Genomic DNA, 20,027 nt, shown 5'->3' on the forward strand with positions numbered 1-20,027 from the left:
AGTGCACATTTCTTCGACTTGCTACTGACGTATGTTAAGGGTAATATTATTCCCCCTGCCTTCTGAAAGAGAGAAGTCGAGTGTTCTTTTGTTATGCGAGAAAAATGGAAATATGTTGAATTTTCTTTATTCTTTCTTTATATTGTTGTACTCATGTGACATCACAAGCTATAGTAGTCTTTTCATCCAGCCGTGTCTGAGCAGAAACGTCAAAAAATCATAACTTTTTAGCGGATTGTCCGATTTTGCTCAAACTCTCACTGATGTGTTCTACTAACATTGCTGCATTCACTCAACCCACATGTCTTTAAAAGTGAACTTGTCCTTTGATATGAATGATGTGCTGCAACATGCACGTTTGTGCATTCATGTTCATTTCAGTATCCCTCAAAGTGGAGTACCCTTTGTAGGTACATAAGCGTACACGTAGTATGGAGTACATTTACATTTACCCCCCAACGGCCTCCCAGCAGTCTTGTGAATGAATAGAAGTAGATGGGTGGAGTTTGCCATAGTGGGCATGTCCTTGTAGGAGGAGGTGTCTTTGTTGCTAAGTGCTGATTGGTCAGGTAATTTTCTTTGTGGTCATTATGGAGCAGGTCTGTGTGCCAATGTCTTTCTTGTGTGTATAGGCTGTGTGTGGAATTTATGGTGTGTGTTTGTATGATGCTCATGCAGTCATAAGTTACCTGTAAACACAGTTCCTGTCTCCCATGCCTTACAACGTGTCTCAGATAAACCAGCTAATACTACTAAATTATGGATCAGTGTCAATTCAAATGTAGGACAGAGAATATTAGACTCCAACCCAAATTCTATTGGAAGGTATATTTAATGAAAGATTATGAGATAGAACAAAACTGCCTTTTTTGGAAAATATTTCATGCATCCTACAAATTTTAGGAGAACTGATGGCTATGTACTTGCAAGAGAACTTGCTCCTCGGTCATTTCCTCTCGCAAACTTGTTTTACGCTGTCGCCAATGTGGACAGTCTTTTCGGAGATTGAGATAGCGTGAAGCTCTCTTCCTTCGCAGAGAGAGAGAGAGAGAGATGGAGGAGTAGAGTTTGGCGACACCGAGCTGATCTTTGACAGACTCGCTGTCAGACCACCAGCAAATCGGGGCAATTCGTCACGCATTTTCTGACGGGGCCACTTCACACATTTGTCCTCATTTTCCCCACCCCTGCCCAATCTACCATGCACTCTTTCTTCTCCCCCTCTCTCTCCCTTCTCTCTCCCTTCTCTTTCCTTGCCTCTCTCCCTCTGTCTTTCTCTCTCTGTATTTCTAAAGTGAGATGTGGTACAACGTTGCTAGCGCCAACCATCCATCCATCCATTTTAGCTCTTCTTCCTGCCAGCGTAGCCAGTCACTGCGTGAAGTGTGTGTAAGCCAGTCTTGATTGATGCTCGGCTCCAGAGGTCAACAGGGACGACTCGTCTGGAGTGAGTGGGGAGCTGAGAGAAGTAGATGGGAGAGGGAGAGAAATAAAAAAGCAACTACTAAATCCTGAAAGAAGTTGATCAGCAGCTTGAGGGAGGGGTTAGTTAGCCGCTCGTTGCCGAAGAAGAGTTCTCGTTGCCAGTGGCCAGGGGGACAGATCAGTGGATGACAGAGGATGAAGGAGGGAGAGGAGGAGACGGATAAAATGAGCCGGGGATAAAGATACAGAACGTTTCATCACTGTGGAGGTAACACGTCTGTCTGCTTTGGCGGCAGCGGAGCAGCGTGTGAATGCGCTCAGAGTTGTGGAGCATTGCGAGGCAGTGGAGCAGAAAGGGAAACTGAAGTGGGTTCTCCCTGAGAGCTGAGCGTGTATGCATGAGCCCCCCACCCCCCCCCTTTCTGCCCTGCATGGGGACAATTCCCAAATCCAGGGATTCAATGGATGGTTCATATTGACAGAGATTGGGGAGAGGTTGCCATTCACTGACTGAAGGTCTTTCACTCAGCCTGGGAGCTCCCAAACACGTGCAATATTGTATTGTTTGTTATGACATGTCATATCGTGGCACATTTCATTTGAGGCGTCTTTACAATTGCAGATGATCTGTTTATTGGATTCTTTACCACCTACCGTTCTCCTCCCTGATGGCCCTGTCTGCAGCTTGGCGATACTTATATCATTTGTTGTATTTCAGGCTAGTCTGTTATGATAATCCTCATCAACTCTAATCAGTGCACCGGAGTGGAAGTGCTTTCGTGGGGATTGTCACGTACTGCTACCATCGTGTGAAATTTTGTCTCATACTCCCTCTTCCTCCGCCCCCTCCTCATCCTCCTCATCCTCCTCTCTCAGTCAGTGGGAGTCAATCTTTGTTATGATCTTCAGCCGATTGTGATGAAGATGTGTTGATTGGTCGATCTCCTTCCAATAGGTCTTGTTTATTGGCAAAGGGATCGCTTGCGTCACGGTACCTCTTCATCTGAGAGCCAGGATTTGACAAGCCGTTGCCGCTGTATCAGAGCGGCATACCTCCATTGCCTATTTTCACTGGAATATTTGGATTTACATTCAGCTGGTAATTGCACTGCATTGCTTCTATACCCTCTTAACCTTTTCTGAAGTGTTCAATCTTTGAAATGTACAAATTTAGCTTCATTAATTAACACTCCACTGGTAATTTGATCAATAAGTCAATGTCGCCTGATATTGCACCTTGACGTTACACAACTTTTGCACAGATATACAATCTGTATCAGACATTTTAGCATCACCACTCGGGGAAACGATGCAGAGAATGCATGGAGGGGAAGCATCTCACCGGCCCATCTCTCCAGGGAAAGATCCACACCTCTTGGAAGGTTAGGGATACCACATGCTTGTGATTTGAGGGTGATCCACATCAGTAGGATACCAGACATTCATGAATACCACTTAAAAACGGATACCACCAAGAAACGGATACCGCTTCAATAGATACGGATACCACTTAGAAAAGGATACCACTTAAAAAAGGATACCACTAAGAAACGGATACCACCACACATGATAGACTCTTTGGAAGAGGACTGGAGGTTACTGCTGGATCTTGCCAATGGTTTGTGGAGGGGAATGTCTAGTGAGGAGGCAGCGGTATCACCAGCATGATGAAATGGCAGCCAGCAAAAAAGGTAAAGAGTAAAAAAACAAAACAAAACAACAACAACAACAACAAACAAACGGGAAGTTGTAAGTGATGAGTTGCCATGGTGATGCAGCGGGGGGTTGGCAACATCTCACAGATTTTGAAACTCTGTATATTTTGCTTGTTATGTTGTGCTGCACAGAGCATTTATTAACAACATGAAAGTGCTCAGAATCATTTTCATCGAATCAGAAATACTTTCCACAGCTGATTTGTGTTATTGTGATGAAATGTTGATGATAATGGCATCTGTGGTTGAATACAAAGCATTGATATAGAATAATAGTACAGAGGAGAAAAAAAAAATGGGTCCCACCTGTTTCCAACTCACTGAAAAGGATTAATTTTTTGTGTGTCCGAAATCAATGCTTTTTCTTGCTTGACCAGTTCTAAAAACAATAACAACAACAAAGCTTTTTAGCTTTATTGACTGCAAACAAATTACTCTATAGGCCTACATATTACTACCCCCCCCCACACACACACACACAAACACTATGCCCACACATATTTAGGTTAATGGGCATTCACAGTGATAGATTTGTCAAGTCACAATAGTTGTTAATTCCTCGTACAATGAGACATCAATGAAATTATTTTGCTGCATGCTCAATTGGGGGCCCATACCTCACAGGTACAGAATGCACCTCCTTGTTATCGGGGTTTCAGACAAAGGCAAACATAGATTTATGACTTTGGGGTGATTTAAAGGAGGCAATCAGCTGAGAATGAGGACGTTTCTCCTCCCAGGTGAGACCGTGCAGTTTTATTGAATGAAAGGCACGATGCGATCTGCCGAATGCTAGCTTTCTGTACAAACAGTACTGTTGTGATATAATTAGAAACTTCAATAAACTAGAATACTGTAAAATGAGGAATGTTCACGTGCATTTTAATTTTGCAAATTTTGCGAGCACCAAGATTTGCGAAATTAAAATGCACGCGAAAGTTCTTGCCAGAGGCAATCCGCGAAAATTTCATGCCATGAAAGAGGCCATGATGGGCTCAAATTCGTGAAAATTTCATGCCATGAATATATCATGTTTTACAATATACCTCACACATATAATGTACATACAGACAGTATGGAGTGGTGATGATATCCCTTGTCTCATATTATTAAGAGATATGTAAAAAATGTCAAAGTTTCAGAATGCGTTTGCCAAATCATATTTGTTGTGCATTCTCTGTCATCACAAAATCCGTGCTTTCAGAACTTGTACCGGTACTGCATGCCAAAGGATACTACAAAACAGATCTACATTCCGGCATGTACAATGTATGAATACTGGAAGCTGTTAAATTCCTCTGTAAGAACAGACATTGCTATTGTGCCAGACTTTTGAATTGTCAAATGTGTCATGTTGTGCCGAGCTTCAAGTGGTTGCAACACCATGCATTATAACCCCTGCACAGTGCGACTCGGGCACTTGCATATATATACATGAACCCTTGCCTATACCTCAGGTACCATTATGACAGCTCCGACAACCCTCTTCCCCCCCCCCCAAAAAAAAAAAAAACACACAAACAAACAAACAAACAAAGCAAAACTACACAAAAAACAACAACAAACAAACAAGCAAATGACCCACAACAACAACACAAAAAAGAAACAAAAACACCCCCCAAAAAAGAGGAGAAGAAGAAGGGGAAACCCCCCCCCAAAAAAAAAACAAAAACAAACAAAAACAAAAAAACTCGCCATTAATTTTGGAGGGGTTATTTTTTAGATTCAATATTATGCCTCTCCCATCACCCTTCCCACACACAAATAAATTGCATTCACGACACCTCTTGTACACCTCTTGTACATGACTCGGCGTCCATCCGGTCCACTGCAGTCTGTGATCAATCAAACCAGCTAGCTAACGTCAAGCTGTTTGTGGGTCATTCACTTAACAAATTGTAGTTGCTCCTGGTAAAGCGGTATTGAAATGAGAGTAGAGGCGGAGATGAGGGGGAAAGAAAATATTATATGGGAAGAAATTCACGTCTTTTGAGAAGCACAACTGTGCCCGTTGTGATTTAGCTGTCCAGTGTGTTATTTGTGAGGGTTTTGATGAACGTTTGCTCATGAACAAGAAAAAAAAAAAAGCAACTTGAGAAACTGCCAGTGGTTCAAAATATCAATTTTTGCAGGTCTGACACATTGGTAAAGTATGCCTTTGCTAATACTTTGGAGAAAAACCTGCATACGTTTTATCAGAACCCCCCCCCCCCCAAAAAAAAAGAAAAGAAAAAGAAAAGGAAGAAGAAGAAATGGGTCTTGCCTCAATTCAAGGGGTTCAATATTTATTCAAATAAATGAAAGTGCATTCACACTTCATCCCGTAACATCAGTAACAACTATATGTTTCCTATTTTATGGAAGTCAAATACTGAATGGACCATGAATCATTTGTCATGTATAATATGGAATACATCAGCCCTTACTAGGTCAGACAAAAACCTGTGGTTCTCACAAGTAGCCCTTGTCAAGGAAAGATGCATGCACTTTTGAATGCATTCAAATGGTAATGGTCGATTGATGGCCTTTTTACACAGGATGTAATGCATCCAAAGTGTTTGGCAAATATTCATTGCTTTCAGTGGTATGGTAATTGCCTCCTGTCTACCATCCCAAGGTTAATTGATTGCAACCTGTTTTTTTTTTTTTTTTTATTTGTAAGGCCATCTATTTCAAATGACATGAGATACAATTTGCATGGTAGCTTTAGCTTTTTAATGTTCAGCACTTGGTCATCACACAGTGACACACACATACTTGACTGCTTGAGAGTAGAAAATTTGAATTTTACTGGCACTCCCGAAAGTTGTCAGGCATTGAGAAAGCCTGCTACATTTTCAGTTCAGATTACATGTATTTTAGCTGTGACTGAAACAAAATGTGATAATAATTTTATGGTTACCAAGCAAGCTAATAATATTCTGCTTCGACCACATTTTATATGAAATGAAGGCATTTCTAGCCACACATTCTGTGATATCACACTGTGTTCACAGCTGTATTTTGTTTGTGTTTTGAATGGTTTATCTTGGTTTCCTGCCACACAATTACAGCTTGCAAGCTTTCTCAATGTGGAAGCATGGCCTGATAATATCACAATATGTCAAATATTCTGTGAAAGTGACAGACATACAATTTCCGGATGTAAGCCTGAATCCCATTGCTTTCTTGTGCATTCATTCTCAAAATTGCCCCCTCTTCCAGTTTTTCTTGACTTTGGCATTGTTCAATCCATGCCTGAGTGGTAACATTGTGTGATAATAATGGAGGGCAATCATACTTTTGACTTTAAAAAAATGGCCCACTTCCTGGCAAATGGTATGGAAAGCTAAAGCATTCTGTTGCAACGCCTGGAGTACCGTACACAGCACATTAGCATGAGTGTTGTGAGATATGTAATGGGTGTGATCTATCAACCTATCTAACGGCGCTGCGGGGTGATGTATTTTGCGCCAGTTATCGCATCATTTGCCATTCCATGCATAATCCCAGCCCCTTGGAGGATACGGTCAGCGGTGGAGCAATGTGCAGACAAGTTTGGAGGGAGAATTAACAAGAAGATATATATATTTTTTCTTTTTCAATTCAATTCAATTTCGGTTTTATTAAAAAAAAAACACCAAATAAAAGTCCGAAGACTAACCATATTTGGTTTACATCAAACTTTACAGCTTTACAATAGGGAAACATAAAGAAAAGAAATAAAACAAACTGACATTTTACACAACTGATACATATGGACACCCCCCGAAAAAAAGACAAACTATAATCACATTATCATAAAAATTGATAGCACCAATAATAACAACAAAGATAAGGCATCAACTGAAGAGAAATTGCACACACCCTCACATACAATATACATATGATAAAATTCATTATATATAATTCACACATCAAAAAACTTTAAATGTTATCATATTGATAGATAAATATTGGAGTAAAAAACCAGCAACTAAAAATGAATGCAGTCATACACAGAAATTTAAATCAATTTCATACTAGTGCAAATAAGTTATGGGGAAAAAAAAAAACGCAGCCTAATGCAAACATCATAATGTGTCATGACAAAAAAAAAAATCAAGGCTATCAGTATTCAAGAAGAGAGTGAGAAAAGAAACAAAAAATCAAGGGAGTTAAATAGGAGACGTTGAATAAATATTCGCGAACAGGTGTGGAAGCGGATAAGAAATAAAAGAGGACAACCAGAAAATACAAGAGAGAGAGGGAGAGAGAAGAGACTAACATAGGGATCATGACAAGGAGGGAAACAAAGCGGAGCAGAGAGAAAAATAAGTACTCACGAACAGGTGTGAATAAATACTCGCAAACAGGTGTGAAAGCGAATAAGATAATCAAAGGATAGCAGCAACATATAGATCGAGAGAGAACGAACGGAGAAATCAAAGAGAAGGGGTAAAACAAAAAGAAACAGGGAGAAAAAGTAAAAAAAAAAAAAATCTTAAATCTTTCAAATTGATTACAGATAAAAAATACCATCAACAGCAGCAACGAGCTACACATATGAAGTATACATGCGTAGTGCCAATTGTGCAATTAGAATAAAAAAAAAAAATAGAAAGAAGAAGAGCATAACATAGGAGGTATTCACAATGCGGATAACGCTACATACAGTGTACATGAGAGATGTGACCGAGAGAATGCTGTATAGTTGCCAACAACAGTATATAATGCATTCAACCATTCTTATTCAAAGAATTCTCATTAAACCATAAAATTATTCATTACTATTGAAACTACCACCACCACCAAAAAAAAAAAAAAAAAAAAAGCTTGAAATGAAAACTTGCTGACGAAATTTGCCAAAAATTCAAATTCCAATTATAATTGAGCTCAATACTGATATAGGAACGAAGAAAAAAAAGAAGAAAACCTAAAGGAAAAGTGTCGAAATGAAAGGAGGATGGACAAAGAGAGAAAGAAACAGAGGGAGAATAGTATCTAGAAGACCACAGAAAAAGAAAGAATGCAATGCGTATTTCACATTTACAAAACAATTCTAATGAAAGGATAATTAGGACGGACAAAATAATGAAGGCACTGCAGTTCGCTGGTAACGATGTGTTCTATAACATGGTAAAACCAAAAAGTGATCATTTCTACGACTATATCGTGCGGATCTTAAGAGCGATCTTACAAATCATATTTCACATTTACAAACAAACAAAAAAAGCTAATGAGTTGAATTAAACAGACGAACTAAAGAGGGCACTGCAGATCGCTGGTACCGCTGTGTTCTACAACGTGGCAAAGCCAAATGATGATTGTTTCTAAGACTACGACCAGTTTCAACATGGCGCAACAGTGGCAAGAGATGGCGGTGTCGTGCGGATCTTAAAGGGAAGGTAAACCCAAAGAGCAATGTGGATTGAGTGAAAGCAGCAACATACGTAGAACACATCAGTGAAAGTTTGAGAAAAATCGGACAATCGATGCAAAAGTTATGAATTCTTAAAGTTTTGGTGTTGAAACCGCTGGATGAGGAGACTACTAGAGGATATGACGTATGAGTGGACAACAATACAAAGAAAATATAAAGGATATTCAACAAAAATTCACTTTTCTAGAATTATGAAAGAGCAGTGGACCAACCACTTTCAGAAAGCAGGGGGAATAATTGCTACCCTTAACATATGTCAATATCAAGGTGATGGAATTTGTAATTTTCATGAAAAATGGATTTTTGTAGTATTTTCTTTATATTTTCTTGATATTGTAGTCCACTCATACGTCATAACCTCTAGTAGTCTCCTCATCCAGCGGTTCCAACATCAAAATTTTAAAAATTCATAACTTTTGCATCGATTGTCCGATTTTCTTCAAACTTTCACTGATGTGTTCTACTAATGTTGCTGCTTTCACTCAATCCACATTGTTCTTGGGGTTTATCTTCCCTTTAAGAGCGATCTTGCAAATCGTGACAGGATTTCAACGCGGCGATCTGCAAGGGATTGTAGTTCAAATTGATCCAAAAGGTCGTCATAATTTATTTCAAAGAGAGGCATTTTTAGGCAACATAGGTGTAATATGAATAGATTATCTAACCAAGATGAAGGATAAGTGAGAAAATTGTGATTTTCTAGGTGTCAATTTATTTCATGATGTGGTGCTACGTGGACAGTTCAAAATCAATTGTTTTGACTCATGGGACCATGGTATTATTACTTTGGTAGCACTCCAAGGTCTGATCCTAAACAACATTACCCAAAATTTGGTGCTTTTTTGTTTGCATTTTGATGAGGATATTCACTTTTGCAGGCCTCGAATTAACCGACGGCCACCGACGGCCATGGCCGTCGGTGCCCCTCTCGTTGGCCGCAATGCCTTTTTTCCATTATTAAAGTTACGGCCAAAAAAAATGTGCCCTTTTTCTTGTGGCAGTGGTGCCCTTTTAGAATGAAAGTTATTATTTATGACGTATGCCCTTTCTTAAAGTCTACTCAAATATCATACTTTCAGTTCACTCGCATCCCAATATATCTGATTCAAACTCAAAGTATCTTTCCGAGATACGAGACAACGTGTACGTACATGTGTCTACACCCGACCGGCTTTTACCGTCCCGACTGCCTAGCCTCCGCAGCGCAGCGGCCATAGAGTTACTAGCTAGGCAGCGGCGGGCCGGAGCAAGTGGTCGCAAGCCATGCTAAAAAATGCCAGGCCTGTCGGACGGCTGCGAGTATTGCCATCTCTCTCGCTCTGCATTCATGCCTTGGCTCCGCCCGACGCGACCCGCGCGCGCCAACGCCGCATGCTCAAAGCAAAATGGCGCCGGAGGTGCTCCAAAGCGAGCGCGGCGTGTGCGTTGAGAACGTACTGTATTGCAGAACCTACATCGTATTGCGCATGGCCTACTGCCTAACGTCGTCTGCTGCGGAGAGATCTTATGCGTGCGTGCGCTGCTGGAGTGTAGCAGCACGGTCGATAGCATACAGCTCTATGGGGCATTCACATCACGTATAAACACCCAACATGCCCTTTCGAATGTGGCCTTGGTGCCCCTCTGACTGACCTAAGTGCCCTGGCCTCTTGGAAAAAGTGCCCTTTTCTAAATGGCCTTGCCCCTCTAAAATCCTATTTCGAGGCCTGCTTTTGTAGTGTCTCTAGTGAATTTGTAACAGTGTGATCCCCCCTGCATGAATAAGCAGGGTAGGCAGTGTGCTGCTTGCATGCAGGAAATAATTTTCCAACTCAAATATGATTAGCAATTTCAGCGTATGAATATTGTTTCACATGTTATCCTGCCCACTTCTAGTGAAGAAAAATTGACTACACAAGAGAGTTTGTGTAGCAGTGGTATGAAAAGTGAATAGCAAATTGCAATGCCATACTACAAAGAAAAATTATTCCTAATGCTTGTAAGGAAACAGGTTCAGGAGTGAATTTTGGTAGCGTGGAAAAGACGGGAGGCATGCAAAAAAAAAAAAAAAAAAAAAGAAGAAGAAGAAGAAAAAAAAAAACACCCTTTGTAGGGGACTTTCAAATTGGATCCAAATGACCACTGCAGGTGTTTTGAGATACTCTCAGAATTTTAATAGTCTATATATTGACATTCAAATGGTGATAATGTTTCCAAATAGATGATTTGGTGATGGCTTCTTCACATCTGTTTTGCATAGATAACAGTGACTGATATTGTCATTTCGTGATTCTGCTCTGTAGTGTTAGAATTGCTTCAAACATTGAAGTTTTCTCTTTAATGGTGCATGCTAATATGCAAGCAGTCTCCTGCACGTGAGGAAGAAAGCGCAAGGAGAATATTCACTCGGTTGGAGTGAGTTTGTGAAATGTAAGAACATCTTATTTGCAGATGGTGTAATGTGACAAATTTGTTCGGCAAACGCCATCACAGATTCACGTAGAACGCCATACATTCTCTCTCTTTCTTCCTATCTCTCTTCTTCCGCTGCCTCCGTTCTTTATTCCTTCTCGATCTACTACTACTTTCACATCTTCTTTTCCGCTATCTCTCCTCTACGATTCCAGCTGGATGGCTAATCTCCTTGGGTTAACCTTCGGGTACCCTTCTCCCCCCCCCTATTCCTGATGATGTTGTCAATATTGTATTTCCATTCCTCCTCAAATAGAAACAGATCATCAAAGAAAGATTTAAAAGAGTTTATTAAAAGAGCGAGCTGGAGAAAGGAGAGACATGACCTTGTGTCATACCACCCAATTTAGCAATTGATTGAAATATTTGTACATGGCTGTATTAGATACGCTCCCTTTGACCCGTGTTGAAAGGAGTTCCACTTTCCATCAACGCTCTCAAGGCATTTCATTAATGAGTCCGGGAGAGTGGGGGAGGGTGTTCTAACTGACTTGTGTCAAAATACATTATGCTTGAAATGTCTGAAAATGCAATGTCATTTCTTTCCCCGAACTGGAATTGCTGGGTTCTTGTGTAGGACACTACCACGTGGCAAAAGGAGTGGACACTACACATCATGAAAGCATGACAACAAAAAGTTATTAAATCGACCAGGGTTAAAATTGACTCTCAGCCAACAGCTTGTCAAACTTTGAATAGGCCAGGCAAACCCTACATTGAAAATAATCCAAGTTACAACTTGAAGTATTTCAAGGAAAATATGCTGTGCAGTCACACATTTTACAATTATAATATGATATATGGATCATATTATTTTTTTTTTGTTTTTTTTTATGTAAAAATAGGGTTTACAGGTTACTGTACATCATACCAGTCAAATGAATGGTCATCACTGGTTATTTCAGCATTTTGTTTACCTTTTTAGCCAAATATTCAGATTTCACTGCAATACTACAATGTAAGCTTGTTGCTGTGTTCTAGTTTTGATGCCCCACAAAATAACCAGGGAGCTCCATTAGCATGTAGTGTATATAGTGTACTGTGCATAATTCCCAGGTGTAGTTACTTGACAGAGAAAGATAGAAGATATTTCTCTCCTTTCTTTTTCAAACAACATCTAATGACCGTATCAATCCAACACACATACAGTGTAGATGCAGACATACGCTTACCCCCTGGATGGTTGTAGATGAGCTCTCTGCATACAGCCTCGGGGTAAATTTGCGAAGGTGTCATTTTCTAGCTTGGGATCTTCCTTCTTTCAGGTCTATGTGAGGGGATTTTCCCCTCCAGTAGACACACAATGTTCTTTCCGTGAATGGTGGAGGGATCACATTGTAAGAAGTCATGTACAAAGGAATGATGACATTGAATGAATGTTTGAGCATGACACCTGTGTCTTGTTAATCTAAGCATTTGTATCAAAGAAACCAGCCATATCGGAGAGGTGTTGGAACTAATTTTCAAAATCATTATTATTTCCAGATTTAAAGGCCAGTTATGAGTCATAGCTACGAGTTATCATCTGTTTTCTCCTTTATTTCTTTCTGTTGGCAGATCTGATGTGCTGTATTTATGTTATTGAAACTTGAGCCAAGTTTCGTTTGAATGAAAATCAGATAAAAAAAGGAGTTTAGGAAGTGCTCTGTAGCGAATATAAAATTGTGTTTTGCTCTTGAAGGCAGGTAAATTGAGCTTGAAGATAAGCAACCGTTTGGCTATTTCTGTTTTTAACCCATTGAGGACGGTTTGATTTTGCTACAACACACATTTCCCATAGACACCTGCCCGAGTATACTCGGGACTCGTCCTCAACAGGTTAATTGGCAAATTAAGTTGCCATTCTCCATTCTAAATCTTGGAATGATCCATTAGCTTAAAGGTAGGGGATACCTTTTTACAGAACTCCCAAAATGCAGCAAAATATTAAATATGAACCTCAGGGGACTTGTTTAGGCCACTGCTTAGAAATTTGGAAGTCAACAGTTATCTACAATTTGAATAATGCACAAAACTCAACTACTCAATAGTTCTGTGTGTCAGCCACACTTAAGCCTTTTTGTTGCAGTCTTCTGTATTTTTTATCTTTAAACACAAATCTAAAAGTATAAGAGCTGATGTAATAACATATAGAGTGTGTGGCAAGAATGTATATAGAAATGTTTGTAAGTTTTGATGAACTTTCTTCACAAAATATACATGATGGAAACACATGCAGTGCATGGGTCTGCAAAGGTAGCTTGGTAATGTACTGGAATTTAACGGTGAGCCCCGAAAAGAATTCAATTCAAAATCTAACGGTCAATAAAAATGTACTAAATGTTATCTTCCACTTTCAATACTTTATGGGAGTTTCTAAAATGATACTCTCTTCAACATTTGTCATTTCATAAAACAAATAAACAGTCTGTCAATATAAATAGTTTATGCATGAGTGTGATGGAACAATATTTTGAAAAGAACAAGACAAAGGTGTTGTGCATGATGGATAATTTAAACTTGGAGGTATTCTTGATGTGGACTTACAAATTTGAAACACAATTTGGATACTTGTCAGAATGTTTTGAAAGATCATACAATGAAAAAAAAAATACAATCATAGATTTGAACATATTAAATTATTTTTGTCAATCCCCCTTCTTTTTGTCATACAATGTATGTTAAATTTTGGTCTCATGCAATTAACAGTTGAAACTTTACTTGTATTGCTCTTTTTATTTTATCCAGCTGTTGATGCAAGCAAAAGCTTGTAATACAAATGTTCTTGGGTCTTAACTCTGGCCAAAAAGCTGAGAGTTGACTGCCTCCAAGCATATTGAGGCCATGTGTGAGTTTTGCTTGTATGCCACTGCGACTATTGCTGAACAGGCTGAAATATGTGCAGGTCTAAAGGGACAAAAGAGTGTTGTAAGAATGAGAATCTTATTGTTGTTCCCCCAACTACCTGCACCACGATCTGTAAGCAGATAGCGCGCCAAATGTCGTTCGTTCGTGTTGAGGCTGGGATTGAATTCGATTAGACCGAGCGCTCCTGCGCGTGGGGACCGATCGATTTCCTAGGAAATTTTGACTCCCTTACGAGGAGCTGTTGTCACTTACTGGAGTTTGTAGGAATGTGTTTTTTGACTTCCAGGCATTGGTTTTGAGGGTTTTTTTTTTTTCTTTGCCCTGTGTTTAGAGGCAAAGTTTTATGATTATTCAAAGTGTGGGATGGTGCTACAGAGGTGCTGCAGTTCATGAACATATTCATCCAGAAGCTTCAATAATATTCATCGTATTTTAAGCGATACAGGTTTCATAGAATCAGATAAGTGCACAAACTGGCAGTTACACACACACACACACACACACACACACACACACACACAATGCACACACACACACTGCTCTTCATCTGCAAATCCAGATTTGGAATATTCCTTTATTGCTAATTACTGATGATTGTCAGACAATTGTGCTGTTCATTCGAGGCTTGTATCATTTTGGGTTCCGAAAATATGTAGCTCTTTTGCCATTTCAGAAATGGTAAATTCAACATTTTTGAGTGCTACGTGTAAATTTAACATTTAAGAAATTCAACATTTAACAAAAGGTTGGAGGAGTAACAACATCTAAGAGGTTAATTTACCATTTCATTTTTTAGAGTGTTTCTATCTATCTATATATCTATCTGTCTATCTATCTATCTGTCTATCTATCAGTCTATCTATCTATCTGTCTATCTATCTATCCATCCATTTACCTATCTTTCTATCTCTCTAAGTTGTTAGATCAGATGGGTAGATGTGAGGTGATAGATAAGTAATGTATATTGTATGAGATGGTCAGCACGTCAGGGCAGTGTGACATTACATGACCCTGCATAGCAAACCAACCACAGGACTGCCGTATCCAGGGATGTGTGCATATTCACCTGCTCCAATATTGTTGTTTCACCAGCACAGAGCCAGACAGTTCAATACCACATGAAGCAACCTCCACAGGCAGTCGCTGTCCAGTGATATATTATAAGTGGATGCTCTCATTCAGTATTTGAATTGAAATCCCAAATAGTCTGCAGTTTGTAAGACTTGTCCTATGATCACTGCACTCTCCAGAGAGATGAGGCTTCAAGTAAAATATATGGACACATATATATTCAAAACCCTACGCCATACCTACTGATCGGCCTTCTCATTGGACATCATTATACATAATGTTTAAACTTCTTTGAGTGGAATAATACACAATGCTAGTTAGAAGATAATTTGACATATATCACATTCATATATTCCTTTTTTTAGGTTGTGTCATAAAGAGAGTGACTGATAACCTTTAGTCTCAAAGTCCAGGTGTTTTTTCAAACACTGCTTCTCAGTGTTTGCCTTTGTTTGATAGAGGGTAATAAAGATGTCAGTATGAAGTGAAAATAGCTGCTTATAATCATGCCAGGGTGATTATCAACATCCAGTAACTTGTTTTATGGTTTCACTCACTGTACATGTGGAGAATTTATTAGACTAATATAAGAGCTCCGAGTATGAAAACTGATGGCAGGAAAATTGCTTGACAGATTAACTAAACCAATTGATTGTGACAGATGGTGGATTGATTACGGTAATCAAGTGATGCAAATGACATCATATTAAATCCTCTGAAATGTTTATCTTTTCAAAGAGAAAAGGTACAGTGGTATCATCTCTCTCCTGAGACTGGGAGGATTATGTGCAGACATTGAAATATCTAGGGGAATATTTTAAACCCTTTCAGATGAACTTTACCCATTGCTTACCCATTGAACTCCCGCTGATTTATTATTTTTATTATTATTATTATTTTTTTGAGGGGGGGGGGGAGGGGATGGGCATCACCTTTATCCATTTTCTACAAGTTCAAGAATCTCAATAGACCAGGCACTTTAAGCATCTTGTTGATGTTGCAATGAATAGGCTAATAGTAAGAACAGTAGATGATAACAGCATGCAGCACAGTCTTGCTTTTCCAGTAGGCAGTAATTGCCAATCCATTTTGCTGTATCAGCCAATTGAAATGGGCTTTTCACACCAGTGTGTCCCATTGAATCATTATTGAACTGTCAGGTACACAGGAGGTGTGAAGAGTACCTTATACTCAGGTTTTCATTGGTGCTGCAGCTGTGTTCAGTGAGAATTTATCAGAGAGAGGGAGTTCATTGTGAAACAATTCAGTGGATGCACTCATTGAATGTTGACTGCTCTGAACGGGGTATTAGTTTATCAAATTTATCAAATCAAGAGCACTTGATTACACAATACATAGAATGCCTGAAGAATTTGTGAAAGTTTCATGCCGCGAAAGAGGACGCCGACTACATTTCATAAAAGTTTCATGCTGTGAATGTTTCTAGTTTTTAATGTATACAAATAAGCTCAGGTACAACCTGTAGCTTAGCTATGTATCAGTTGGTGCTAGAAATTGCATGGAGCTTTCTAAGGTGACAAAACAATGCCAGTATGAGTATGAGGTACAACGTATGGGCAGTAGCCTCGACTAGCTTGTTGCAGTTTCTGTTCCTGTGTTTGATGTGTAGTGTTGGGTTGTTGATTTATGTGAGATGGATGTCAAATGGAAGCTGAAGTTAGGGTGAGAAAAACATTGCTGTATATGTGACCAGTTGACATCGTTTATTCATTACTAATATCTTTCTCATGATTGCCTTATCAGGTGTCAAAACTAATATCTTTCTCAGGATGGCCTTATCAGGTGTCAAAGTTTTGTTCTTGTGTTGATCTATGCTTTTCTATGTAACATGAAACGTTGGAAGTGTGAACTTTATGCTGTTATTAATAATGGTAGTATGCAGTTGCAGTTTCTTAGTTAGTGTTGGGTCGTTGATTTATGAGGAATGGGTGTCAAAGTAAAGATGAAATTACTGTGAGGTAAAAAGAAAAAGATCGGTGGCCTGTTTCATTGTTTATTTATTTGGTCAGTTATCTTGTTCAGAATAGCCTTATCAGTTGGCAAAGTTTTTATTTTTTTTTTTCTAAAAGTCTGTGATTTTCTATGTAACATAAAGTAATAAAGTGGATTCAAAATGGGCCTGAGCTGATGAAGAGTAAAATTAGGGCCGTCTTTCAAAATCACATTATTATGGTGTGCATCCCTGCCGCAGTGCAATGTCATGACCATGCTGTTGTCACCCAGCTTTAAATCACCATTTTTTGTTTTTTGTTTCCTCTTCATGCAGGCTTATTATCGTCAGGGCGTGGCTCTGCAGTGTCTTGGTCGCCATGCCGACGCCCTGGCAGCATTTGCCTCTGGTCTGGCCCAGGACCCAAAGAGCCTGCAGCTCCTGGCTGGTCTGGTGGAGGCCGCCATGAAGTCTCCTCTCAAAGGTGAGAAATAAGCTGATGGGATAGATAGATGGATAGATAGATGGATGGTTGGATGGATTGACAGATAGATGAATGGATGGATGGATAGATGGATAGATAGCTGGATGGATGGATGGACAGATGGATGGATAGATGGATGGTTAGATGGATGGATGGATGGACGGATGGATGAGTGGATGGATGGATGGATAGATGGATGGTTAGATGGATGGATGGCTAGATGGCTAGATGGATGGATGGTTGGATGGATAGATGGATGGATAGATGGATGGATAGATGGATGGATGGATAGATGGATGGATGGATGGATGGATAGATGGATGGATGGATAGATGGATGGATGGATAGATATATAGATGGATGGATAGATAGATGGATGGATGGATGGATAGATGGATGGATGGATAGATGGATGGATGGATGGATGGATAGATGGATGGATAGATATATAGATGGATGGATGGATAGATGGATGGATGGATGGATAGATGGATGGATGGATGGATGGATGGATGGATAGATGGATGGATAGATAGATATATAGATGGATGGATGGATAGATGGATGGATGGATGGATAGATGGATGGATGGATAGATGGATAGATGGATGGATGGATGGATCAAATGATGAATGGATGATTGAATGGGATGATGGAGGGATGGATAATGCATTGGTGCAGAATTCAATTACATTACGCAGTTGTATCTGTGCATAGTATGTGATTCTCCAGTACACCGTAATTTTCAGGTGTAAGTTATGAAATGAAAATCATAAGGACTCACAGAAATGCAGCAATTGAAGTTATTCTAAAGCAATATTTCTGGTGCTCATAAGAAAAATAGAATGAAACAATGCACTGTAATCAGTTTTACTATCTGAACACCACATAATACCCAAATTACATCAGATTCATATCCTTTTAAGATTATGGTGGTCAACCATGAAGAACAAGACCACTTTTACCCGCACGGACTGTGCTAAAGGCAATGCAGATATTCGGCCTGACTTTATCACATACATAGATAATGACATTGGACAAATACCACAAATACAACGATCGATATATACCACAACTATTTAGTTGTGGTATATCGTTGCATGGTAAGCAATGGAATGCTAGTTATTCCTTGTCAAATGATGATCATCTGTATAAAATTGCCAGCTGCTTTATGCAGGTGTTCATAACCGACAAAAGAAGTCAGACACAGTCAATATGGTTTAGATGATAAGTAGGTGGAAGGGTGAATGCAACCTGGCCGACAATATAATTTTTTTTTTTTTTGCTGTTGCCCATGTTTGCATTTTGCTGGCGAATTATTCACACGTTGTTGAGGCGATGAAAGAGTGGAGCAAAACTTGCAAATCGAGGTACGCTTGCTTCAAAGGACCCTGATGATGGGCAAATATTGACTCGCGATCTCGCTGGAACTGTATCATCATTCGGCAAACATACTGAGAAGTTTTATATTATGTAAAGGCGCACGCCCACAAGGAAGAACTTCCTGGCAAGTTATGCTGGCAGAATCAATCCTGTATTCTGTGGAGACACAATAATATGTGCATGTGTATATATTTCATTTGATCCAACAATGTGATAGTAGATTGTTATTGTTTTCATATTTAAGGGGAACAGTCTTTCTTGGCATCCTTTATACCCCTGTTACAAGAAACAACCCTTTTTGTGGTCATTTTCACTCTTGAGAGTCTTCTTATTCAAGATATTGCCTACAGGTGGGAACATGTGGTTTCAGAGGTGCATGTTTTCATTTCATGCTATGTGGCTAACAGGAAGATATCAACATTCATTGAAAAACAAACAAAACAAAAAGAATTACTGCTATTGATAAGAAATATTTCTGTAGTTAGAATATTAAACTTGAACTTGAACTGGAACCTGAACTTTTTTTTTTTTGTCTGAGCAAATTGCAAGTGTTTATCTTAATTTTGTGGTCACTCTGATTTTTCAGTCAGCTTTTTAATATCATATTCATCTTACAGAAATTTGAATAGGACAGAAGGTCATTAGTATTAATACTACATGTATTATGCACACTCCAAAATGTTGCAGCAATGTAATGTGCAAATTGCAATGGATGTCATTGTATTTTGGATAGTATGTGCCAATAAAAACGAACTGCCCCTTGTTTCTGCACTGAATTAGATTTCAGTGAATTGTTCAACTAGTGCAAACGTGAAGTGCACTTTTATTCATGAAAACACCAAGAATTTGTAGCTTGCTGTTTCAAAGTATGCCTCCGCCCGAAGGGTGCCGGAGGCATTATTTTTTCCTGTGATGGACTGCACACAGTAGGCAAAACCATAGGGAGGAAAGATGTGACTTGTTTTTTTTTTCTCATACCACTGAGAAAACTGTGATTTTGTAGTACTGTTGTCTTCATCCTGTAACTTGACTTATGCATCACATGTTATTTGTTATTAAATTGCTAATCTTGTAAAAAAAAAAATAGATGATTGAGGGAGAGAAAAAAGAGAAAGAAGAAAAATTTAGAAATGATCAGCAAATATGTTTTCATTATTGCTGTTATTTATCATCTGTTCAAAACAAAAACAGATTATTACTTTTTTTTTGGCAGAAAAATGCCAGGTTAAGAGGGGAAGAATTTTAAGCAGTGTAGACAAAGAAAAAAAAAAAGGAAAGAAAAGGAGAAATAGAAGAAAA

General features: G+C 39.1%; 1 protein-coding gene across 1 annotated transcript in view; it reads left to right on the plus strand.

The window, feature by feature from the left end:
• LOC140227519 (tetratricopeptide repeat protein 28-like) overlaps positions 1-20,027 on the plus strand; it is a 154,680-nt gene that overhangs the window by 108,833 nt on the left and 25,820 nt on the right. The window contains exon 3 of the mRNA XM_072307920.1: positions 17,198-17,345. Within this exon, the coding sequence (XP_072164021.1) occupies positions 17,198-17,345 (148 nt within the window). The remainder of the gene's footprint in view (positions 1-17,197; positions 17,346-20,027) is intronic.

This window comes from Diadema setosum, chromosome 4, assembly GCF_964275005.1.
Source record: "Diadema setosum chromosome 4, eeDiaSeto1, whole genome shotgun sequence".
Classification (NCBI taxonomy): domain Eukaryota; kingdom Metazoa; phylum Echinodermata; class Echinoidea; order Diadematoida; family Diadematidae; genus Diadema; species Diadema setosum.